This window comes from Oncorhynchus gorbuscha, linkage group LG12, assembly GCF_021184085.1.
Source record: "Oncorhynchus gorbuscha isolate QuinsamMale2020 ecotype Even-year linkage group LG12, OgorEven_v1.0, whole genome shotgun sequence".
Taxonomy (NCBI): Eukaryota; Metazoa; Chordata; class Actinopteri; order Salmoniformes; family Salmonidae; genus Oncorhynchus; species Oncorhynchus gorbuscha.
Window position 1 is genome coordinate 18,682,384 of NC_060184.1, and position 16,753 is coordinate 18,699,136.

The following is a 16,753-nucleotide window of genomic DNA, read 5'->3' on the forward strand; positions in this document are numbered from 1 at the left end:
CATGAAGTTTGTGCATGGATGTTCAAATGTATCATGATCAATTATGCCAATTGTATTTCAGAAGTCAGATCCGACAGTGTTGTCAATCTTACAGGACTCAGGTTCGGGATAGGTTCATCCTTAATACAATCTTGCAACGAGTTTGAACAAAACTAACAGATACTTACAGTTGTTAGCTACAGACTGTATTTTTCTCATCCATGTCTGGTCTGCAGTTACCTGAAAGACAGTATGGTAAAAAAAAAATTACCATTAACTATATTGTGCATGGATGTTCAAATGTATCATGATCAATTATGCCAATTGTATTTCAGAAGTCAGATCCGACAGGGTTGTCAATCTTACAGGAATCAGGTTCGGGATAGGTTCATCCTTAATACAATCTTTGCAAAAAACTAGGAGTAGACAACAGATTCTTACAGGCGTTACAGGAAGCCATGTTCTGGTGTCGAGGATTCCATTTCTGGTCTGCATATCTGAAAAACGGTAAGATGAACAGTTTCACATTAAACCCTGGTGCATGTTCAACTGTGGTATCATATATCTGCAAATGGTATTTCAGAAGTCAGATCCAATAGGGTTGTCAATCTTACAGAAATCAGGTTCGGGATAGGTTCATCCTTAATACAATCTTGCAACGAGTTTGCACAAAACTAACAGATACTTACAGCTAGCTACAAGATGTACTTTCCCCATCCATTCTGGTCTGCAGTTCCCTGAAAGACAGTACAGTCAAAATATTAACATGAAGTTTGTGCATGGATGTTCAAATGTATCATGATCAATTATGCTAATTGTATTTCAGAAGTCAGATCCGACAGTGTTGTCAATCTTACAGGAATCAGGTTCGGGATAGGTTCATCCTTAATACAATCTTGCAACGAGTTTGCACAAAACTAACAGATACTTACAGCTAGCTACAAGATGTACTTTCCCCACCCATTCTGGTCTGCAGTTCCCTGAAAGACAGTACAGTCAAAATATTAACATGAAGTTTGTGCATGGATGTTCAAATGTATCATGATCAATTATGCCAATTGTATTTCAGAAGTCAGATCCGACAGTGTTGTCAATCTTACAGGACTCAGGTTCGGGATAGGTTCATCCTTAATACAATCTTGCAACGAGTTTGCACAAAACTAACAGATACTTACTGCTAGCTACAAGATGTACTTTCCCCATCCATTCTGGTCTGCAGTTCCCTGAAAGATAGTACAGTCAAAATATTAACATGAAGTTTGTGCATGGATGTTCAAATGTATCATGATCAATTATGCTAATTGTATTTCAGAAGTCAGATCCGACAGTGTTGTCAATCTTACAGGAATCAGGTTCGGGATAGGTTCATCCTTAATACAATCTTGCAACGAGTTTGAACAAAACTAACAGATACTTACAGTTGTTAGCTACAGACTGTATTTTTCTCATCCATGTCTGGTCTGCAGTTACCTGAAAGACAGTATGGTAAAAAAAAAATTTTTTACCATTAACTATATTGTGCATGGATGTTCAAATGTATCATGATCAATTATGCCAATTGTATTTCAGAAGTCAGATCCGACAGGGTTGTCAATCTTACAGGAATCAGGTTCGGGATAGGTTCATCCTTAATACAATCTTTGCAAAAAACTAGGAGTAGACAACAGATTCTTACAGGCGTTACAGGAAGCCATGTTCTGGTGTCGAGGATTCCATTTCTGGTCTGCATATCTGAAAAACGGTAAGATGAACAGTTTCACATTAAACCCTGGTGCATGTTCAACTGTGGTATCATATATCTGCAAATGGTATTTCAGAAGTCAGATCCAATAGGGTTGTCAATCTTACAGAAATCAGGTTCGGGATAGGTTCATCCTTAATACAATCTTGCAACGAGTTTGCACAAAACTAACAGATACTTACAGCTAGCTACAAGATGTACTTTCCCCATCCATTCTGGTCTGCAGTTCCCTGAAAGACAGTACAGTCAAAATATTAACATGAAGTTTGTGCATGGATGTTCAAATGTATCATGATCAATTATGCCAATTGTATTTCAGAAGTCAGATCCGACAGTGTTGTCAATCTTACAGGAATCAGGTTCGGGATAGGTTCATCCTTAATACAATCTTGCAACGAGTTTGAACAAAACTAACAGATACTTACAGTTGTTAGCTACAGACTGTATTTTTCTCATCCATGTCTGGTCTGCAGTTACCTGAAAGACAGTATGGTAAAAAAATTTTTACCATTAACTATATTGTGCATGGATGTTCAAATGTATCATGATCAATTATGCCAATTGTATTTCAGAAGTCAGATCCGACAGGGTTGTCAATCTTACAGGAATCAGGTTCGGGATAGGTTCATCCTTAATACAATCTTTGCAAAAAACTAGGAGTAGACAACAGATTCTTACAGGCGTTACAGGAAGCCATGTTCTGGTGTCGAGGATTCCATTTCTGGTCTGCATATCTGAAAAACGGTAAGATGAACAGTTTCACATTAAACCCTGGTGCATGTTCAACTGTGGTATCATATATCTGCAAATGGTATTTCAGAAGTCAGATCCAATAGGGTTGTCAATCTTACAGAAATCAGGTTCGGGATAGGTTCATCCTTAATACAATCTTGCAACGAGTTTGCACAAAACTAACAGATACTTACAGCTAGCTACAAGATGTACTTTCCCCATCCATTCTGGTCTGCAGTTCCCTGAAAGACAGTACAGTCAAAATATTAACATGAAGTTTGTGCATGGATGTTCAAATGTATCATGATCAATTATGCTAATTGTATTTCAGAAGTCAGATCCGACAGTGTTGTCAATCTTACAGGAATCAGGTTCGGGATAGGTTCATCCTTAATACAATCTTGCAAAAGTTTGCACAAAACTAACAGATACTTACAGGCTAGTTACAAAGATGTACTTTCCCCACCCATTCTGGTCTGCAGTTCCCTGAAAGACAGTACAGTCAAAATTTAACATGAAGTTTGTGCATGGATGTTCAAATGTATCATGATCAATTATGCCAATTGTATTTCAGAAGTCAGATCCGACAGGTTGTCAATCTTACAGGAATCAGGTTCGGGATAGGTTCATCCTTAATACAATCTTGCAACGAGTTTGCACAAAACTAACAGATACTTACAGCTAGCTACAAGATGTACTTTCCCCATCCATTCTGGTCTGCAGTTCCCTGAAAGACAGTACAGTCAAAATATTAACATGAAGTTTGTGCATGGATGTTCAAATGTATCATGATCAATTATGCCAATTGTATTTCAGAAGTCAGATCCGACAGTGTTGTCAATCTTACAGGAATCAGGTTCGGGATAGGTTCATCCTTAATACAATCTTGCAACGAGTTTGCACAAAACTAACAGATACTTACAGTTGTTAGCTACAAGATGTACTTTCCCCATCCATTCTGGTCTGCAGTTACCTGAAAGACAGTATGGTCAAAATATTAACATTAAGTTTGTGCATGGATGTTCAAATGTATCATGATCAATTATGCTAATTGTATTTCAGAAGTCAGATCCGACAGTGTTGTCAATCTTACAGGAATCAGGTTCGGGATAGGTTCATCCTTAATACAATCTTGCAACGAGTTTGCACAAAACTAACAGATACTTACAGCTAGCTACAAGATGTACTTTCCCCATCCATTCTGGTCTGCAGTTCCCTGAAAGACAGTACAGTCAAAATATTAACATGAAGTTTGTGCATGGATGTTCAAATGTATCATGATCAATTATGCCAATTGTATTTCAGAAGTCAGATCCGACAGTGTTGTCAATCTTACAGGAAATCAGGTTCGGGATAGGTTCATCCTTAATACAATCTTGCAACGAGTTTGAACAAAACTAACAGATACTTACAGTTGTTAGCTACAGACTGTATTTTTCTCATCCATGTCTGGTCTGCAGTTACCTGAAAGACAGTATGGTAAAAAAATTTTTTTTACCATTAACTATATTGTGCATGGATGTTCAAATGTATCATGATCAATTATGCCAATTGTATTTCAGAAGTCAGATCCGACAGGGTTGTCAATCTTACAGGAATCAGGTTCGGGATAGGTTCATCCTTAATACAATCTTTGCAAAAAACTAGGAAGACAACAGATTCTTACAGGCGTTACAGGAAGCCATGTTCTGGTGTCGAGGATTCCATTTCTGGTCTGCATATCTGAAAAACGTATGTAAGATGAACAGTTTCACATTAAACCCTGGTGCATGTTCAACTGTGGTATCATATATCTGCAAATGGTATTTCAGAAGTCAGATCCAATAGGGTTGTCAATCTTACAGAAATCAGGTTCGGGATAGGTTCATCCTTAATACAATCTTGCAACGAGTTTGCACAAAACTAACAGATACTTACAGCTAGCTACAAGATGTACTTTCCCCATCCATTCTGGTCTGCAGTTCCCTGAAAGACAGTACAGTCAAAATATTAACATGAAGTTTGTGCATGGATGTTCAAATGTATCATGATCAATTATGCCAATTGTATTTCAGAAGTCAGATCCGACAGTGTTGTCAATCTTACAGGAATCAGGTTCGGGATAGGTTCATCCTTAATACAATCTTGCAACGAGTTTGAACAAAACTAACAGATACTTACAGTTGTTAGCTACAGACTGTATTTTTCTCATCCATGTCTGGTCTGCAGTTACCTGAAAGACAGTATGGTAAAAAAAAAATTTTTACCATTAACTATATTGTGCATGGATGTTCAAATGTATCATGATCAATTATGCCAATTGTATTTCAGAAGTCAGATCCGACAGGGTTGTCAATCTTACAGGAATCAGGTTCGGGATAGGTTCATCCTTAATACAATCTTTTTGCACAAAACTAACAGACACTTACAGGCTAGCTACAAGATGTTCTTTCCCCATTCCATTCTGGTCTGCAGTTCCCTGAAAGACAGTACAGTCAAAATATTAACATGAAGTTTGTGCATGGATGTTCAAATGTATCATGATCAATTATGCCAATTGTATTTCAGAAGTCAGATCCGATAGTGTTGTCAATCTTACAGGAAATCAGGTTCGGGATAGGTTCATCCTTAATACAATCTTGCAACGAGTTTGCACAAAACTAACAGATACTTACAGCTAGCTACAAGATGTACTTTCCCCATCCATTCTGGTCTGCAGTTCCCTGAAAGATAGTACAGTCAAAATATTAACATGAAGTTTGTGCATGGATGTTCAAATGTATCATGATCAATTATGCTAATTGTATTTCAGAAGTCAGATCCGACAGTGTTGTCAATCTTACAGGAATCAGGTTCGGGATAGGTTCATCCTTAATACAATCTTGCAACGAGTTTGCACAAAACTAACAGATACTTACAGCTAGCTACAAGATGTACTTTCCCCATCCATTCTGGTCTGCAGTTCCCTGAAAGACAGTACAGTCAAAATATTAACATGAAGTTTGTGCATGGATGTTCAAATGTATCATGATCAATTTTGCTAATTGTATTTCAGAAGTCAGATCCGACAGTGTTGTCAATCTTACAGGAATCAGGTTCGGGATAGGTTCATCCTTAATACAATCTTGCAACGAGTTTGAACAAAACTAACAGATACTTACAGTTGTTAGCTACAGACTGTATTTTTCTCATCCATGTCTGGTCTGCAGTTACCTGAAAGACAGTATGGTAAAAAAAAAATTACCATTAACTATATTGTGCATGGATGTTCAAATGTATCATGATCAATTATGCCAATTGTATTTCAGAAGTCAGATCCGACAGGGTTGTCAATCTTACAGGAATCAGGTTCGGGATAGGTTCATCCTTAATACAATCTTTGCAAAAAACTAGGAGTAGACAACAGATTCTTACAGGCGTTACAGGAAGCCATGTTCTGGTGTCGAGGATTCCATTTCTGGTCTGCATATCTGAAAAACGGTAAGATGAACAGTTTCACATTAAACCCTGGTGCATGTTCAACTGTGGTATCATATATCTGCAAATGGTATTTCAGAAGTCAGATCCAATAGGGTTGTCAATCTTACAGAAATCAGGTTCGGGATAGGTTCATCCTTAATACAATCTTGCAACGAGTTTGCACAAAACTAACAGATACTTACAGCTAGCTACAAGATGTACTTTCCCCATCCATTCTGGTCTGCAGTTCCCTGAAAGACAGTACAGTCAAAATATTAACATGAAGTTTGTGCATGGATGTTCAAATGTATCATGATCAATTATGCTAATTGTATTTCAGAAGTCAGATCCGACAGTGTTGTCAATCTTACAGGAATCAGGTTCGGGATAGGTTCATCCTTAATACAATCTTGCAACGAGTTTGAACAAAACTAACAGATACTTACAGTTGTTAGCTACAGACTGTATTTTTCTCATCCATGTCTGGTCTGCAGTTACCTGAAAGACAGTATGGTAAAAAAACTTTTTTACCATTAACTATATTGTGCATGGATGTTCAAATGTATCATGATCAATTATGCCAATTGTATTTCAGAAGTCAGATCCAACAGGGTTGTCAATCTTACAGGAATCAGGTTCGGGATAGGTTCATCCTTAATACAATCTTTGCAAAAAACTAGGAGTAGACAACAGATTCTTACAGGCGTTACAGGAAGCCATGTTCTGGTGTCGAGGATTCCATTTCTGGTCTGCATATCTGAAAAACGGTAAGATGAACAGTTTCACATTAAACCCTGGTGCATGTTCAACTGTGGTATCATATATCTGCAAATGGTATTTCAGAAGTCAGATCCAATAGGGTTGTCAATCTTACAGAAATCAGGTTCGGGATAGGTTCATCCTTAATACAATCTTGCAACGAGTTTGCACAAAACTAACAGATACTTACAGCTAGCTACAAGATGTACTTTCCCCATCCATTCTGGTCTGCAGTTCCCTGAAAGACAGTACAGTCAAAATATTAACATGAAGTTTGTGCATGGATGTTCAAATGTATCATGATCAATTATGCTAATTGTATTTCAGAAGTCAGATCCGACAGTGTTGTCAATCTTACAGGAATCAGGTTCGGGATAGGTTCATCCTTAATACAATCTTGCAACGAGTTTGCACAAAACTAACAGATACTTACAGCTAGCTACAAGATGTACTTTCCCCACCCATTCTGGTCTGCAGTTCCCTGAAAGACAGTACAGTCAAAATATTAACATGAAGTTTGTGCATGGATGTTCAAATGTATCATGATCAATTATGCCAATTGTATTTCAGAAGTCAGATCCGACAGTGTTGTCAATCTTACAGGAATCAGGTTCGGGATAGGTTCATCCTTAATACAATCTTGCAACGAGTTTGAACAAAACTAACAGATACTTACAGTTGTTAGCTACAGACTGTATTTTTCTCATCCATGTCTGGTCTGCAGTTACCTGAAAGACAGTATGGTAAAAAAAAAAAAATTTTTTACCATTAACTATATTGTGCATGGATGTTCAAATGTATCATGATCAATTATGCCAATTGTATTTCAGAAGTCAGATCCGACAGGGTTGTCAATCTTACAGGAATCAGGTTCGGGATAGGTTCATCCTTAATACAATCTTTGCAAAAACTAGGAGTAGACAACAGATTCTTACAGGCGTTACAGGAAGCCATGTTCTGGTGTCGAGGATTCCATTTCTGGTCTGCATATCTGAAAAACGGTAAGATGAACAGTTTCACATTAAACCCTGGTGCATGTTCAACTGTGGTATCATATATCTGCAAATGGTATTTCAGAAGTCAGATCCAATAGGGTTGTCAATCTTACAGAAATCAGGTTCGGGATAGGTTCATCCTTAATACAATCTTGCAACGAGTTTGCACAAAACTAACAGATACTTACAGCTAGCTACAAGATGTACTTTCCCCATCCATTCTGGTCTGCAGTTCCCTGAAAGACAGTACAGTCAAAATATTAACATGAAGTTTGTGCATGGATGTTCAAATGTATCATGATCAATTATGCTAATTGTATTTCAGAAGTCAGATCCGACAGTGTTGTCAATCTTACAGGAATCAGGTTCGGGATAGGTTCATCCTTAATACAATCTTGCAACGAGTTTGCACAAAACTAACAGATACTTACAGCTAGCTACAAGATGTACTTTCCCATCCATTCTGGTCTGCAGTTCCCTGAAAGACAGTACAGTCAAAATATTAACATGAAGTTTGTGCATGGATGTTCAAATGTATCATGATCAATTATGCCAATTGTATTTCAGAAGTCAGATCCGACAGTGTTGTCAATCTTACAGGAATCAGGTTCGGGATAGGTTCATCCTTAATACAATCTTGCAACGAGTTTGAACAAAACTAACAGATACTTACAGTTGTTAGCTACAGACTGTATTTTTCTCATCCATGTCTGGTCTGCAGTTACCTGAAAGACAGTATGGTAAAAAAAAAATTTTTACCATTAACTATATTGTGCATGGATGTTCAAATGTATCATGATCAATTATGCCAATTGTATTTCAGAAGTCAGATCCGACAGGGTTGTCAATCTTACAGGAATCAGGTTCGGGATAGGTTCATCCTTAATACAATCTTTGCAAAAAACTAGGAGTAGACAACAGATTCTTACAGGCGTTACAGGAAGCCATGTTCTGGTGTCGAGGATTCCATTTCTGGTCTGCATATCTGAAAAACGGTAAGATGAACAGTTTCACATTAAACCCTGGTGCATGTTCAACTGTGGTATCATATATCTGCAAATGGTATTTCAGAAGTCAGATCCAATAGGGTTGTCAATCTTACAGAAATCAGGTTCGGGATAGGTTCATCCTTAATACAATCTTGCAACGAGTTTGCACAAAACTAACAGATACTTACAGCTAGCTACAAGATGTACTTTCCCCATCCATTCTGGTCTGCAGTTCCCTGAAAGACAGTACAGTCAAAATATTAACATGAAGTTTGTGCATGGATGTTCAAATGTATCATGATCAATTATGCCAATTGTATTTCAGAAGTCAGATCCGACAGTGTTGTCAATCTTACAGGAATCAGGTTCGGGATAGGTTCATCCTTAATACAATCTTGCAACGAGTTTGAACAAAACTAACAGATACTTACAGTTGTTAGCTACAGACTGTATTTTTCTCATCCATGTCTGGTCTGCAGTTACCTGAAAGACAGTATGGTAAAAAAAAATTTTTTTACCATTAACTATATTGTGCATGGATGTTCAAATGTATCATGATCAATTATGCCAATTGTATTTCAGAAGTCAGATCCGACAGGGTTGTCAATCTTACAGGAATCAGGTTCGGGATAGGTTCATCCTTAATACAATCTTTGCAAAAAACTAGGAGTAGACAACAGATTCTTACAGGCGTTACAGGAAGCCATGTTCTGGTGTCGAGGATTCCATTTCTGGTCTGCATATCTGAAAAACGGTAAGATGAACAGTTTCACATTAAACCCTGGTGCATGTTCAACTGTGGTATCATATATCTGCAAATGGTATTTCAGAAGTCAGATCCAATAGGGTTGTCAATCTTACAGAAATCAGGTTCGGGATAGGTTCATCCTTAATACAATCTTGCAACGAGTTTGCACAAAACTAACAGATACTTACAGCTAGCTACAAGATGTACTTTCCCCATCCATTCTGGTCTGCAGTTCCCTGAAAGACAGTACAGTCAAAATATTAACATGAAGTTTGTGCATGGATGTTCAAATGTATCATGATCAATTATGCTAATTGTATTTCAGAAGTCAGATCCGACAGTGTTGTCAATCTTACAGGAATCAGGTTCGGGATAGGTTCATCCTTAATACAATCTTGCAACGAGTTTGAACAAAACTAACAGATACTTACAGTTGTTAGCTACAGACTGTATTTTTCTCATCCATGTCTGGTCTGCAGTTACCTGAAAGACAGTACAGTCAAAATATTACCATTAACTATATTGTGCATGGATGTTCAAATGTATCATGATCAATTATGCCAATTGTATTTCAGAAGTCAGATCCGACAGTGTTGTCAATCTTACAGGAATCAGGTTCGGGATAGGTTCATCCTTAATACAATCTTGCAACGAGTTTGAACAAAACTAACAGATACTTACAGTTGTTAGCTACAGACTGTATTTTTCTCATCCATGTCTGGTCTGCAGTTACCTGAAAGACAGTATGGTAAAAAAAAAATTACCATTAACTATATTGTGCATGGATGTTCAAATGTATCATGATCAATTATGCCAATTGTATTTCAGAAGTCAGATCCGACAGGGTTGTCAATCTTACAGGAATCAGGTTCGGGATAGGTTCATCCTTAATACAATCTTTGCAAAAACTAGGAGTAGACAACAGATTCTTACAGGCGTTACAGGAAGCCATGTTCTGGTGTCGAGGATTCCATTTCTGGTCTGCATATCTGAAAAACGGTAAGATGAACAGTTTCACATTAAACCCTGGTGCATGTTCAACTGTGGTATCATATATCTGCAAATGGTATTTCAGAAGTCAGATCCAATAGGGTTGTCAATCTTACAGAAATCAGGTTCGGGATAGGTTCATCCTTAATACAATCTTGCAACGAGTTTGCACAAAACTAACAGATACTTACAGCTAGCTACAAGATGTACTTTCCCCATCCATTCTGGTCTGCAGTTCCCTGAAAGACAGTACAGTCAAAATATTAACATGAAGTTTGTGCATGGATGTTCAAATGTATCATGATCAATTATGCTAATTGTATTTCAGAAGTCAGATCCGACAGTGTTGTCAATCTTACAGGAATCAGGTTCGGGATAGGTTCATCCTTAATACAATCTTGCAACGAGTTTGAACAAAACTAACAGATACTTACAGTTAGCTACAGATGTACTTTCCCCATCCATTCTGGTCTGCAGTTCCTGAAAGACAGTATGGTCAAAATATTAACATGAAGTTTGTGCATGGATGTTCAAATGTATCATGATCAATTATGCCAATTGTATTTCAGAAGTCAGATCCGACAGTGTTGTCAATCTTACAGGACTCAGGTTCGGGATAGGTTCATCCTTAATACAATCTTGCAACGAGTTTGAACAAAACTAACAGATACTTACAGTTGTTAGCTACAGACTGTATTTTTCTCATCCATGTCTGGTCTGCAGTTACCTGAAAGACAGTATGGTAAAAAAAAAAATACCATTAACTATATTGTGCATGGATGTTCAAATGTATCATGATCAATTATGCCAATTGTATTTCAGAAGTCAGATCCGACAGGGTTGTCAATCTTACAGGAATCAGGTTCGGGATAGGTTCATCCTTAATACAATCTTTGCAAAAAACTAGGAGTAGACAACAGATTCTTACAGGCGTTACAGGAAGCCATGTTCTGGTGTCGAGGATTCCATTTCTGGTCTGCATATCTGAAAAACGGTAAGATGAACAGTTTCACATTAAACCCTGGTGCATGTTCAACTGTGGTATCATATATCTGCAAATGGTATTTCAGAAGTCAGATCCAATAGGGTTGTCAATCTTACAGAAATCAGGTTCGGGATAGGTTCATCCTTAATACAATCTTGCAACGAGTTTGCACAAAACTAACAGATACTTACAGCTAGCTACAAGATGTACTTTCCCCATCCATTCTGGTCTGCAGTTCCCTGAAAGACAGTACAGTCAAAATATTAACATGAAGTTTGTGCATGGATGTTCAAATGTATCATGATCAATTATGCTAATTGTATTTCAGAAGTCAGATCCGACAGTGTTGTCAATCTTACAGGAATCAGGTTCGGGATAGGTTCATCCTTAATACAATCTTGCAACGAGTTTGAACAAAACTAACAGATACTTACAGTTGTTAGCTACAGACTGTATTTTTCTCATCCATGTCTGGTCTGCAGTTACCTGAAAGACAGTATGGTAAAAAAAAAATTTTTACCATTAACTATATTGTGCATGGATGTTCAAATGTATCATGATCAATTATGCCAATTGTATTTCAGAAGTCAGATCCGACAGGGTTGTCAATCTTACAGGAATCAGGTTCGGGATAGGTTCATCCTTAATACAATCTTTGCAAAAACTAGGAGTAGACAACAGATTCTTACAGGCGTTACAGGAAGCCATGTTCTGGTGTCGAGGATTCCATTTCTGGTCTGCATCTGAAAAACGGTAAGATGAACAGTTTCACATTAAACCCTGGTGCATGTTCAACTGTGGTATCATATATCTGCAAATGGTATTTCAGAAGTCAGATCCAATAGGGTTGTCAATCTTACAGAAATCAGGTTCGGGATAGGTTCATCCTTAATACAATCTTGCAACGAGTTTGCACAAAACTAACAGATACTTACAGCTAGCTACAAGATGTACTTTCCCCATCCATTCTGGTCTGCAGTTCCCTGAAAGATAGTACAGTCAAAATATTAACATGAAGTTTGTGCATGGATGTTCAAATGTATCATGATCAATTATGCCAATTGTATTTCAGAAGTCAGATCCGACAGTGTTGTCAATCTTACAGGAATCAGGTTCGGGATAGGTTCATCCTTAATACAATCTTGCAACGAGTTTGAACAAAACTAACAGATACTTACAGTTGTTAGCTACAGACTGTATTTTTCTCATCCATGTCTGGTCTGCAGTTACCTGAAAGACAGTATGGTAAAAAAACTTTTTTTTACCATTAACTATATTGTGCATGGATGTTCAAATGTATCATTATCAATTATGCCAATTGTATTTCAGAAGTCAGATCCGACAGGGTTGTCAATCTTACAGGAATCAGGTTCGGGATAGGTTCATCCTTAATACAAGCTTTGCAAAAAACTAGGAATAGACAACAGATTCTTACAGGCGTTACAGAAAGCCATGTTCTGGTGTCGAGGATTCCATTTCTGGTCTGCATATCTGAAAAACGGTAAGATGAACAGTTTCACATTAAACCCTGGTGCATGTTCAACTGTGGTATCATATATCTGCAAATGGTATTTCAGAAGTCAGATCCAATAGGGTTGTCAATCTTACAGAAATCAGGTTCGGGATAGGTTCATCCTTAATACAATCTTGCAACGAGTTTGCACAAAACTAACAGATACTTACAGCTAGCTACAAGATGTACTTTCCCCATCCATTCTGGTCTGCAGTTCCCTGAAAGACAGTACAGTCAAAATATTAACATGAAGTTTGTGCATGGATGTTCAAATGTATCATGATCAATTATGCCAATTGTATTTCAGAAGTCAGATCCGACAGTGTTGTCAATCTTACAGGAATCAGGTTCGGGATAGGTTCATCCTTAATACAATCTTGCAACGAGTTTGCACAAAACGAGCAGACACTTACAGTTGTTAGCTACAGACTGTATTTTTCTCATCCATGTCTGGTCTGCAGTTACCTGAAAGACAGTATGGTAAAAAAAAATACCATTAACTTTATTGAGCATGGATGTTCAAATGTATCATGATCAATTATGCCAATTGTATTTCAGAAGTCAGATCCGACAGTGTTGTCAATCTTACAGGAATCAGGTTCGGGATAGGTTCATCCTTAATACAATCTTTGCAAAAAACTAGGAGTAGACAACAGATTCTTACAGGCGTTACAGGAAGCCATGTTCTGGTGTCGAGGATTCCATTTCTGGTCTGCATATCTGAAAAACGGTAAGATGAACAGTTTCACATTAAACCCTGGTGCATGTTCAACTGTGGTATCATATATCTGCAAATGGTATTTCAGAAGTCAGATCCAATAGGGTTGTCAATCTTACAGAAATCAGGTTCGGGATAGGTTCATCCTTAATACAATCTTGCAACGAGTTTGCACAAAACTAACAGATACTTACAGCTAGCTACAAGATGTACTTTCCCCATCCATTCTGGTCTGCAGTTCCCTGAAAGACAGTACAGTCAAAATATTAACATGAAGTTTGTGCATGGATGTTCAAATGTATCATGATCAATTATGCCAATTGTATTTCAGAAGTCAGATCCGACAGTGTTGTCAATCTTACAGGAATCAGGTTCGGGATAGGTTCATCCTTAATACAATCTTGCAACGAGTTTGAACAAAACTAACAGATACTTACAGTTGTTAGCTACAGACTGTATTTTTCTCATCCATGTCTGGTCTGCAGTTACCTGAAAGACAGTATGGTAAAAAAAAATTACCATTAACTATTGTGCATGGATGTTCAAATGTATCATGATCAATTATGCTAATTGTATTTCAGAAGTCAGATCCGACAGTGTTGTCAATCTTACAGGAATCAGGTTCGGGATAGGTTCATCCTTAATACAATCTTGCAACGAGTTTGAACAAAACTAACAGATACTTACAGTTGTTAGCTACAGACTGTATTTTTCTCATCCATGTCTGGTCTGCAGTTACCTGAAAGACAGTATGGTAAAAAAAAAAAATTACCATTAACTATATTGTGCATGGATGTTCAAATGTATCATGATCAATTATGCCAATTGTATTTCAGAAGTCAGATCCGACAGGGTTGTCAATCTTACAGGAATCAGGTTCGGGATAGGTTCATCCTTAATACAATCTTTGCAAAAAACTAGGAGTAGACAACAGATTCTTACAGGCGTTACAGGAAGCCATGTTCTGGTGTCGAGGATTCCATTTCTGGTCTGCATATCTGAAAAACGGTAAGATGAACAGTTTCACATTAAACCCTGGTGCATGTTCAACTGTGGTATCATATATCTGCAAATGGTATTTCAGAAGTCAGATCCAATAGGGTTGTCAATCTTACAGAAATCAGGTTCGGGATAGGTTCATCCTTAATACAATCTTGCAACGAGTTTGCACAAAACTAACAGATACTTACAGCTAGCTACAAGATGTACTTTCCCCATCCATTCTGGTCTGCAGTTCCCTGAAAGACAGTACAGTCAAAATATTAACATGAAGTTTGTGCATGGATGTTCAAATGTATCATGATCAATTATGCTAATTGTATTTCAGAAGTCAGATCCGACAGTGTTGTCAATCTTACAGGAATCAGGTTCGGGATAGGTTCATCCTTAATACAATCTTGCAACGAGTTTGAACAAAACTAACAGATACTTACAGTTGTTAGCTACAGACTGTATTTTTCTCATCCATGTCTGGTCTGCAGTTACCTGAAAGACAGTATGGTAAAAAAAAAAATATCATTAACTTTATTGAGCATGGATGTTCAAATGTATCATGATCAATTATGCTAATTGTATTTCAGAAGTCAGATCCGACAGTGTTGTCAATCTTACAGGAATCAGGTTCGGGATAGGTTCATCCTTAATACAATCTTTGCAAAAAACTAGGAGTAGACAACAGATTCTTACAGGCGTTACAGGAAGCCATGTTCTGGTGTCGAGGATTCCATTTCTGGTCTGCATATCTGAAAAACGGTAAGATGAACAGTTTCACATTAAACCCTGGTGCATGTTCAACTGTGGTATCATATATCTGCAAATGGTATTTCAGAAGTCAGATCCAATAGGGTTGTCAATCTTACAGAAATCAGGTTCGGGATAGGTTCATCCTTAATACAATCTTGCAACGAGTTTGCACAAAACTAACAGATACTTACAGCTAGCTACAAGATGTACTTTCCCCATCCATTCTGGTCTGCAGTTCCCTGAAAGACAGTACAGTCAAAATATTAACATGAAGTTTGTGCATGGATGTTCAAATGTATCATGATCAATTATGCCAATTGTATTTCAGAAGTCAGATCCGACAGTGTTGTCAATCTTACAGGAATCAGGTTCGGGATAGGTTCATCCTTAATACAATCTTGCAACGAGTTTGAACAAAACTAACAGATACTTACAGTTGTTAGCTACAGACTGTATTTTTCTCATCCATGTCTGGTCTGCAGTTACCTGAAAGACAGTATGGTAAAAACAAAAATTACCATTAACTATATTGTGAATGGATGTTCAAATGTATCATGATCAATTTTGCTAATTGTATTTCAGAAGTCAGATCCGACAGTGTTGTCAATCTTACAGGAATCAGGTTCGGGATAGGTTCATCCTTAATACAATCTTGCAACGAGTTTGAACAAAACTAACAGATACTTACAGTTGTTAGCTACAGACTGTATTTTTCTCATCCATGTCTGGTCTGCAGTTACCTGAAAGACAGTATGGTAAAAAAAAAATTACCATTAACTATATTGTGCATGGATGTTCAAATGTATCATGATCAATTATGCCAATTGTATTTCAGAAGTCAGATCCGACAGGGTTGTCAATCTTACAGGAATCAGGTTCGGGATAGGTTCATCCTTAATACAATCTTTGCAAAAAACTAGGAATAGACAACAGATTCTTACAGGCGTTACAGGAAGCCATGTTCTGGTGTCGAGGATTCCATTTCTGGTCTGCATATCTGAAAAACGGTAAGATGAACAGTTTCACATTAAACCCTGGTGCATGTTCAACTGTGGTATCATATATCTGCAAATGGTATTTCAGAAGTCAGATCCAATAGGGTTGTCAATCTTACAGAAATCAGGTTCGGGATAGGTTCATCCTTAATACAATCTTGCAACGAGTTTGCACAAAACTAACAGATACTTACAGCTAGCTACAAGATGTACTTTCCCCATCCATTCTGGTCTGCAGTTCCCTGAAAGACAGTACAGTCAAAATATTAACATGAAGTTTGTGCATGGATGTTCAAATGTATCATGATCAATTATGCTAATTGTATTTCAGAAGTCAGATCCGACAGTGTTGTCAATCTTACAGGAATCAGGTTCGGGATAGGTTCATCCTTAATACAATCTTGCAACGAGTTTGCATAAAACTAACA

General features: G+C 37.5%; 1 protein-coding gene and 68 non-coding genes across 118 annotated transcripts in view; all 69 read right to left on the reverse strand.

Moving 5' to 3' along the window:
- The window catches only part of LOC123990642, a 43,620-nt gene that overhangs the window by 4,319 nt on the left and 22,548 nt on the right, over window positions 1-16,753 (reverse strand). For 38 of the 50 annotated variants that reach the window (XM_046291325.1, XM_046291358.1, XM_046291327.1 and 35 more), the window contains 52 exons: window positions 16,520-16,567; window positions 16,272-16,327; window positions 16,019-16,070; window positions 15,522-15,569; window positions 15,274-15,329; window positions 15,021-15,072; window positions 14,778-14,825; window positions 14,530-14,585; window positions 14,275-14,326; window positions 13,782-13,829; window positions 13,534-13,589; window positions 13,283-13,334; window positions 13,040-13,087; window positions 12,792-12,847; window positions 12,535-12,586; window positions 12,292-12,339; window positions 11,300-11,355; window positions 11,047-11,098; window positions 10,563-10,610; window positions 10,315-10,370; window positions 10,063-10,114; window positions 9,570-9,617; window positions 9,322-9,377; window positions 9,065-9,116; window positions 8,822-8,869; window positions 8,574-8,629; window positions 8,318-8,369; window positions 7,833-7,880; window positions 7,585-7,640; window positions 7,326-7,377; window positions 7,083-7,130; window positions 6,840-6,887; window positions 6,592-6,647; window positions 6,337-6,388; window positions 6,094-6,141; window positions 5,846-5,901; window positions 5,593-5,644; window positions 5,350-5,397; window positions 4,119-4,174; window positions 3,865-3,916; window positions 3,621-3,668; window positions 2,906-2,938; window positions 2,647-2,661; window positions 2,399-2,454; window positions 2,146-2,197; window positions 1,903-1,950; window positions 1,655-1,710; window positions 1,398-1,449; window positions 912-959; window positions 669-716; window positions 421-476; window positions 168-219 (listed from right to left, as the gene is read on the reverse strand). In XM_046291325.1, the coding sequence (XP_046147281.1) occupies window positions 168-219; window positions 421-476; window positions 669-716; window positions 912-959; window positions 1,398-1,449; window positions 1,655-1,710; window positions 1,903-1,950; window positions 2,146-2,197; window positions 2,399-2,454; window positions 2,647-2,661; window positions 2,906-2,938; window positions 3,621-3,668; window positions 3,865-3,916; window positions 4,119-4,174; window positions 5,350-5,397; window positions 5,593-5,644; window positions 5,846-5,901; window positions 6,094-6,141; window positions 6,337-6,388; window positions 6,592-6,647; window positions 6,840-6,887; window positions 7,083-7,130; window positions 7,326-7,377; window positions 7,585-7,640; window positions 7,833-7,880; window positions 8,318-8,369; window positions 8,574-8,629; window positions 8,822-8,869; window positions 9,065-9,116; window positions 9,322-9,377; window positions 9,570-9,617; window positions 10,063-10,114; window positions 10,315-10,370; window positions 10,563-10,610; window positions 11,047-11,098; window positions 11,300-11,355; window positions 12,292-12,339; window positions 12,535-12,586; window positions 12,792-12,847; window positions 13,040-13,087; window positions 13,283-13,334; window positions 13,534-13,589; window positions 13,782-13,829; window positions 14,275-14,326; window positions 14,530-14,585; window positions 14,778-14,825; window positions 15,021-15,072; window positions 15,274-15,329; window positions 15,522-15,569; window positions 16,019-16,070; window positions 16,272-16,327; window positions 16,520-16,567 (2,640 nt within the window). Of the gene's footprint in view, window positions 1-167; window positions 220-420; window positions 477-668; window positions 717-911; window positions 960-1,397; window positions 1,450-1,654; window positions 1,711-1,902; window positions 1,951-2,145; window positions 2,198-2,398; window positions 2,455-2,646; window positions 2,662-2,905; window positions 2,939-3,620; window positions 3,669-3,864; window positions 3,917-4,118; window positions 4,175-4,369; window positions 4,418-4,612; window positions 4,665-5,349; window positions 5,398-5,592; window positions 5,645-5,845; window positions 5,902-6,093; window positions 6,142-6,336; window positions 6,389-6,591; window positions 6,648-6,839; window positions 6,888-7,082; window positions 7,131-7,325; window positions 7,378-7,584; window positions 7,641-7,832; window positions 7,881-8,317; window positions 8,370-8,573; window positions 8,630-8,821; window positions 8,870-9,064; window positions 9,117-9,321; window positions 9,378-9,569; window positions 9,618-9,812; window positions 9,865-10,062; window positions 10,115-10,314; window positions 10,371-10,562; window positions 10,611-11,046; window positions 11,099-11,299; window positions 11,356-12,291; window positions 12,340-12,534; window positions 12,587-12,791; window positions 12,848-13,039; window positions 13,088-13,282; window positions 13,335-13,533; window positions 13,590-13,781; window positions 13,830-14,274; window positions 14,327-14,529; window positions 14,586-14,777; window positions 14,826-15,020; window positions 15,073-15,273; window positions 15,330-15,521; window positions 15,570-16,018; window positions 16,071-16,271; window positions 16,328-16,519; window positions 16,568-16,753 lie in introns of all 50 variants that reach the window. The other 12 variants (XM_046291316.1, XM_046291317.1, XM_046291347.1 and 9 more) reach the window with 12 other exon arrangements.
- On the reverse strand, window positions 55-126 carry LOC123992107. The gene has a single exon (XR_006831198.1). It is a non-coding gene; the product is annotated as a small nucleolar RNA SNORD50 (small nucleolar RNA).
- LOC123992068 lies at window positions 308-379 on the reverse strand. Its single transcript, XR_006831160.1, has one exon. It is a non-coding gene; the product is annotated as a small nucleolar RNA SNORD50 (small nucleolar RNA).
- LOC123992024 lies at window positions 556-627 on the reverse strand. Its single transcript, XR_006831118.1, has one exon. It is a non-coding gene; the product is annotated as a small nucleolar RNA SNORD50 (small nucleolar RNA).
- LOC123991925 lies at window positions 799-870 on the reverse strand. The gene has a single exon (XR_006831022.1). It is a non-coding gene; the product is annotated as a small nucleolar RNA SNORD50 (small nucleolar RNA).
- Window positions 1,042-1,113, reverse strand: LOC123992108. The gene has a single exon (XR_006831199.1). It is a non-coding gene; the product is annotated as a small nucleolar RNA SNORD50 (small nucleolar RNA).
- LOC123991927 lies at window positions 1,285-1,356 on the reverse strand. The gene has a single exon (XR_006831023.1). It is a non-coding gene; the product is annotated as a small nucleolar RNA SNORD50 (small nucleolar RNA).
- On the reverse strand, window positions 1,542-1,613 carry LOC123992069. Its single transcript, XR_006831161.1, has one exon. It is a non-coding gene; the product is annotated as a small nucleolar RNA SNORD50 (small nucleolar RNA).
- LOC123992025 lies at window positions 1,790-1,861 on the reverse strand. The gene has a single exon (XR_006831119.1). It is a non-coding gene; the product is annotated as a small nucleolar RNA SNORD50 (small nucleolar RNA).
- Window positions 2,033-2,104, reverse strand: LOC123991928. Its single transcript, XR_006831024.1, has one exon. It is a non-coding gene; the product is annotated as a small nucleolar RNA SNORD50 (small nucleolar RNA).
- Window positions 2,286-2,357, reverse strand: LOC123992071. The gene has a single exon (XR_006831163.1). It is a non-coding gene; the product is annotated as a small nucleolar RNA SNORD50 (small nucleolar RNA).
- On the reverse strand, window positions 2,534-2,605 carry LOC123992026. The gene has a single exon (XR_006831120.1). It is a non-coding gene; the product is annotated as a small nucleolar RNA SNORD50 (small nucleolar RNA).
- LOC123991929 lies at window positions 2,777-2,848 on the reverse strand. The gene has a single exon (XR_006831025.1). It is a non-coding gene; the product is annotated as a small nucleolar RNA SNORD50 (small nucleolar RNA).
- Window positions 3,020-3,090, reverse strand: LOC123992110. Its single transcript, XR_006831201.1, has one exon. It is a non-coding gene; the product is annotated as a small nucleolar RNA SNORD50 (small nucleolar RNA).
- On the reverse strand, window positions 3,262-3,333 carry LOC123991930. The gene has a single exon (XR_006831026.1). It is a non-coding gene; the product is annotated as a small nucleolar RNA SNORD50 (small nucleolar RNA).
- LOC123991931 lies at window positions 3,508-3,579 on the reverse strand. The gene has a single exon (XR_006831028.1). It is a non-coding gene; the product is annotated as a small nucleolar RNA SNORD50 (small nucleolar RNA).
- Window positions 3,751-3,823, reverse strand: LOC123991918. Its single transcript, XR_006831015.1, has one exon. It is a non-coding gene; the product is annotated as a small nucleolar RNA SNORD50 (small nucleolar RNA).
- On the reverse strand, window positions 4,008-4,079 carry LOC123992072. The gene has a single exon (XR_006831164.1). It is a non-coding gene; the product is annotated as a small nucleolar RNA SNORD50 (small nucleolar RNA).
- Window positions 4,257-4,328, reverse strand: LOC123992027. Its single transcript, XR_006831121.1, has one exon. It is a non-coding gene; the product is annotated as a small nucleolar RNA SNORD50 (small nucleolar RNA).
- On the reverse strand, window positions 4,500-4,571 carry LOC123991932. The gene has a single exon (XR_006831029.1). It is a non-coding gene; the product is annotated as a small nucleolar RNA SNORD50 (small nucleolar RNA).
- Window positions 4,756-4,827, reverse strand: LOC123992073. Its single transcript, XR_006831165.1, has one exon. It is a non-coding gene; the product is annotated as a small nucleolar RNA SNORD50 (small nucleolar RNA).
- On the reverse strand, window positions 4,993-5,065 carry LOC123991917. The gene has a single exon (XR_006831014.1). It is a non-coding gene; the product is annotated as a small nucleolar RNA SNORD50 (small nucleolar RNA).
- Window positions 5,237-5,308, reverse strand: LOC123991933. Its single transcript, XR_006831030.1, has one exon. It is a non-coding gene; the product is annotated as a small nucleolar RNA SNORD50 (small nucleolar RNA).
- Window positions 5,480-5,551, reverse strand: LOC123991935. Its single transcript, XR_006831032.1, has one exon. It is a non-coding gene; the product is annotated as a small nucleolar RNA SNORD50 (small nucleolar RNA).
- Window positions 5,733-5,804, reverse strand: LOC123992074. Its single transcript, XR_006831166.1, has one exon. It is a non-coding gene; the product is annotated as a small nucleolar RNA SNORD50 (small nucleolar RNA).
- On the reverse strand, window positions 5,981-6,052 carry LOC123992028. The gene has a single exon (XR_006831122.1). It is a non-coding gene; the product is annotated as a small nucleolar RNA SNORD50 (small nucleolar RNA).
- LOC123991936 lies at window positions 6,224-6,295 on the reverse strand. The gene has a single exon (XR_006831033.1). It is a non-coding gene; the product is annotated as a small nucleolar RNA SNORD50 (small nucleolar RNA).
- On the reverse strand, window positions 6,479-6,550 carry LOC123992115. Its single transcript, XR_006831206.1, has one exon. It is a non-coding gene; the product is annotated as a small nucleolar RNA SNORD50 (small nucleolar RNA).
- LOC123992030 lies at window positions 6,727-6,798 on the reverse strand. The gene has a single exon (XR_006831124.1). It is a non-coding gene; the product is annotated as a small nucleolar RNA SNORD50 (small nucleolar RNA).
- On the reverse strand, window positions 6,970-7,041 carry LOC123991938. Its single transcript, XR_006831034.1, has one exon. It is a non-coding gene; the product is annotated as a small nucleolar RNA SNORD50 (small nucleolar RNA).
- LOC123991939 lies at window positions 7,213-7,284 on the reverse strand. The gene has a single exon (XR_006831035.1). It is a non-coding gene; the product is annotated as a small nucleolar RNA SNORD50 (small nucleolar RNA).
- LOC123992075 lies at window positions 7,473-7,544 on the reverse strand. The gene has a single exon (XR_006831167.1). It is a non-coding gene; the product is annotated as a small nucleolar RNA SNORD50 (small nucleolar RNA).
- On the reverse strand, window positions 7,720-7,791 carry LOC123992031. The gene has a single exon (XR_006831125.1). It is a non-coding gene; the product is annotated as a small nucleolar RNA SNORD50 (small nucleolar RNA).
- On the reverse strand, window positions 7,963-8,034 carry LOC123991940. The gene has a single exon (XR_006831036.1). It is a non-coding gene; the product is annotated as a small nucleolar RNA SNORD50 (small nucleolar RNA).
- Window positions 8,205-8,276, reverse strand: LOC123991941. Its single transcript, XR_006831037.1, has one exon. It is a non-coding gene; the product is annotated as a small nucleolar RNA SNORD50 (small nucleolar RNA).
- LOC123992077 lies at window positions 8,461-8,532 on the reverse strand. The gene has a single exon (XR_006831169.1). It is a non-coding gene; the product is annotated as a small nucleolar RNA SNORD50 (small nucleolar RNA).
- On the reverse strand, window positions 8,709-8,780 carry LOC123992032. Its single transcript, XR_006831126.1, has one exon. It is a non-coding gene; the product is annotated as a small nucleolar RNA SNORD50 (small nucleolar RNA).
- On the reverse strand, window positions 8,952-9,023 carry LOC123991942. The gene has a single exon (XR_006831038.1). It is a non-coding gene; the product is annotated as a small nucleolar RNA SNORD50 (small nucleolar RNA).
- LOC123992078 lies at window positions 9,209-9,280 on the reverse strand. The gene has a single exon (XR_006831170.1). It is a non-coding gene; the product is annotated as a small nucleolar RNA SNORD50 (small nucleolar RNA).
- On the reverse strand, window positions 9,457-9,528 carry LOC123992034. Its single transcript, XR_006831127.1, has one exon. It is a non-coding gene; the product is annotated as a small nucleolar RNA SNORD50 (small nucleolar RNA).
- Window positions 9,700-9,771, reverse strand: LOC123991943. Its single transcript, XR_006831039.1, has one exon. It is a non-coding gene; the product is annotated as a small nucleolar RNA SNORD50 (small nucleolar RNA).
- Window positions 9,950-10,021, reverse strand: LOC123991944. Its single transcript, XR_006831040.1, has one exon. It is a non-coding gene; the product is annotated as a small nucleolar RNA SNORD50 (small nucleolar RNA).
- On the reverse strand, window positions 10,203-10,274 carry LOC123992079. Its single transcript, XR_006831171.1, has one exon. It is a non-coding gene; the product is annotated as a small nucleolar RNA SNORD50 (small nucleolar RNA).
- LOC123992035 lies at window positions 10,450-10,521 on the reverse strand. Its single transcript, XR_006831128.1, has one exon. It is a non-coding gene; the product is annotated as a small nucleolar RNA SNORD50 (small nucleolar RNA).
- On the reverse strand, window positions 10,693-10,764 carry LOC123991945. The gene has a single exon (XR_006831041.1). It is a non-coding gene; the product is annotated as a small nucleolar RNA SNORD50 (small nucleolar RNA).
- LOC123992109 lies at window positions 10,934-11,005 on the reverse strand. Its single transcript, XR_006831200.1, has one exon. It is a non-coding gene; the product is annotated as a small nucleolar RNA SNORD50 (small nucleolar RNA).
- LOC123992080 lies at window positions 11,187-11,258 on the reverse strand. The gene has a single exon (XR_006831172.1). It is a non-coding gene; the product is annotated as a small nucleolar RNA SNORD50 (small nucleolar RNA).
- On the reverse strand, window positions 11,435-11,506 carry LOC123992036. Its single transcript, XR_006831129.1, has one exon. It is a non-coding gene; the product is annotated as a small nucleolar RNA SNORD50 (small nucleolar RNA).
- LOC123991947 lies at window positions 11,678-11,749 on the reverse strand. Its single transcript, XR_006831043.1, has one exon. It is a non-coding gene; the product is annotated as a small nucleolar RNA SNORD50 (small nucleolar RNA).
- LOC123992081 lies at window positions 11,934-12,005 on the reverse strand. Its single transcript, XR_006831173.1, has one exon. It is a non-coding gene; the product is annotated as a small nucleolar RNA SNORD50 (small nucleolar RNA).
- Window positions 12,179-12,250, reverse strand: LOC123992037. Its single transcript, XR_006831130.1, has one exon. It is a non-coding gene; the product is annotated as a small nucleolar RNA SNORD50 (small nucleolar RNA).
- Window positions 12,422-12,493, reverse strand: LOC123991948. Its single transcript, XR_006831044.1, has one exon. It is a non-coding gene; the product is annotated as a small nucleolar RNA SNORD50 (small nucleolar RNA).
- LOC123992082 lies at window positions 12,679-12,750 on the reverse strand. The gene has a single exon (XR_006831174.1). It is a non-coding gene; the product is annotated as a small nucleolar RNA SNORD50 (small nucleolar RNA).
- LOC123992038 lies at window positions 12,927-12,998 on the reverse strand. The gene has a single exon (XR_006831131.1). It is a non-coding gene; the product is annotated as a small nucleolar RNA SNORD50 (small nucleolar RNA).
- Window positions 13,170-13,241, reverse strand: LOC123991949. The gene has a single exon (XR_006831045.1). It is a non-coding gene; the product is annotated as a small nucleolar RNA SNORD50 (small nucleolar RNA).
- Window positions 13,421-13,492, reverse strand: LOC123991950. Its single transcript, XR_006831046.1, has one exon. It is a non-coding gene; the product is annotated as a small nucleolar RNA SNORD50 (small nucleolar RNA).
- LOC123992039 lies at window positions 13,669-13,740 on the reverse strand. Its single transcript, XR_006831132.1, has one exon. It is a non-coding gene; the product is annotated as a small nucleolar RNA SNORD50 (small nucleolar RNA).
- LOC123991951 lies at window positions 13,912-13,983 on the reverse strand. The gene has a single exon (XR_006831047.1). It is a non-coding gene; the product is annotated as a small nucleolar RNA SNORD50 (small nucleolar RNA).
- LOC123991954 lies at window positions 14,162-14,233 on the reverse strand. The gene has a single exon (XR_006831049.1). It is a non-coding gene; the product is annotated as a small nucleolar RNA SNORD50 (small nucleolar RNA).
- Window positions 14,417-14,488, reverse strand: LOC123992083. The gene has a single exon (XR_006831175.1). It is a non-coding gene; the product is annotated as a small nucleolar RNA SNORD50 (small nucleolar RNA).
- Window positions 14,665-14,736, reverse strand: LOC123992040. The gene has a single exon (XR_006831133.1). It is a non-coding gene; the product is annotated as a small nucleolar RNA SNORD50 (small nucleolar RNA).
- On the reverse strand, window positions 14,908-14,979 carry LOC123991955. Its single transcript, XR_006831050.1, has one exon. It is a non-coding gene; the product is annotated as a small nucleolar RNA SNORD50 (small nucleolar RNA).
- LOC123991956 lies at window positions 15,161-15,232 on the reverse strand. Its single transcript, XR_006831051.1, has one exon. It is a non-coding gene; the product is annotated as a small nucleolar RNA SNORD50 (small nucleolar RNA).
- Window positions 15,409-15,480, reverse strand: LOC123992042. Its single transcript, XR_006831135.1, has one exon. It is a non-coding gene; the product is annotated as a small nucleolar RNA SNORD50 (small nucleolar RNA).
- LOC123991957 lies at window positions 15,652-15,723 on the reverse strand. The gene has a single exon (XR_006831052.1). It is a non-coding gene; the product is annotated as a small nucleolar RNA SNORD50 (small nucleolar RNA).
- Window positions 15,906-15,977, reverse strand: LOC123991958. Its single transcript, XR_006831054.1, has one exon. It is a non-coding gene; the product is annotated as a small nucleolar RNA SNORD50 (small nucleolar RNA).
- LOC123992084 lies at window positions 16,159-16,230 on the reverse strand. Its single transcript, XR_006831176.1, has one exon. It is a non-coding gene; the product is annotated as a small nucleolar RNA SNORD50 (small nucleolar RNA).
- LOC123992043 lies at window positions 16,407-16,478 on the reverse strand. Its single transcript, XR_006831136.1, has one exon. It is a non-coding gene; the product is annotated as a small nucleolar RNA SNORD50 (small nucleolar RNA).
- On the reverse strand, window positions 16,650-16,721 carry LOC123991960. The gene has a single exon (XR_006831056.1). It is a non-coding gene; the product is annotated as a small nucleolar RNA SNORD50 (small nucleolar RNA).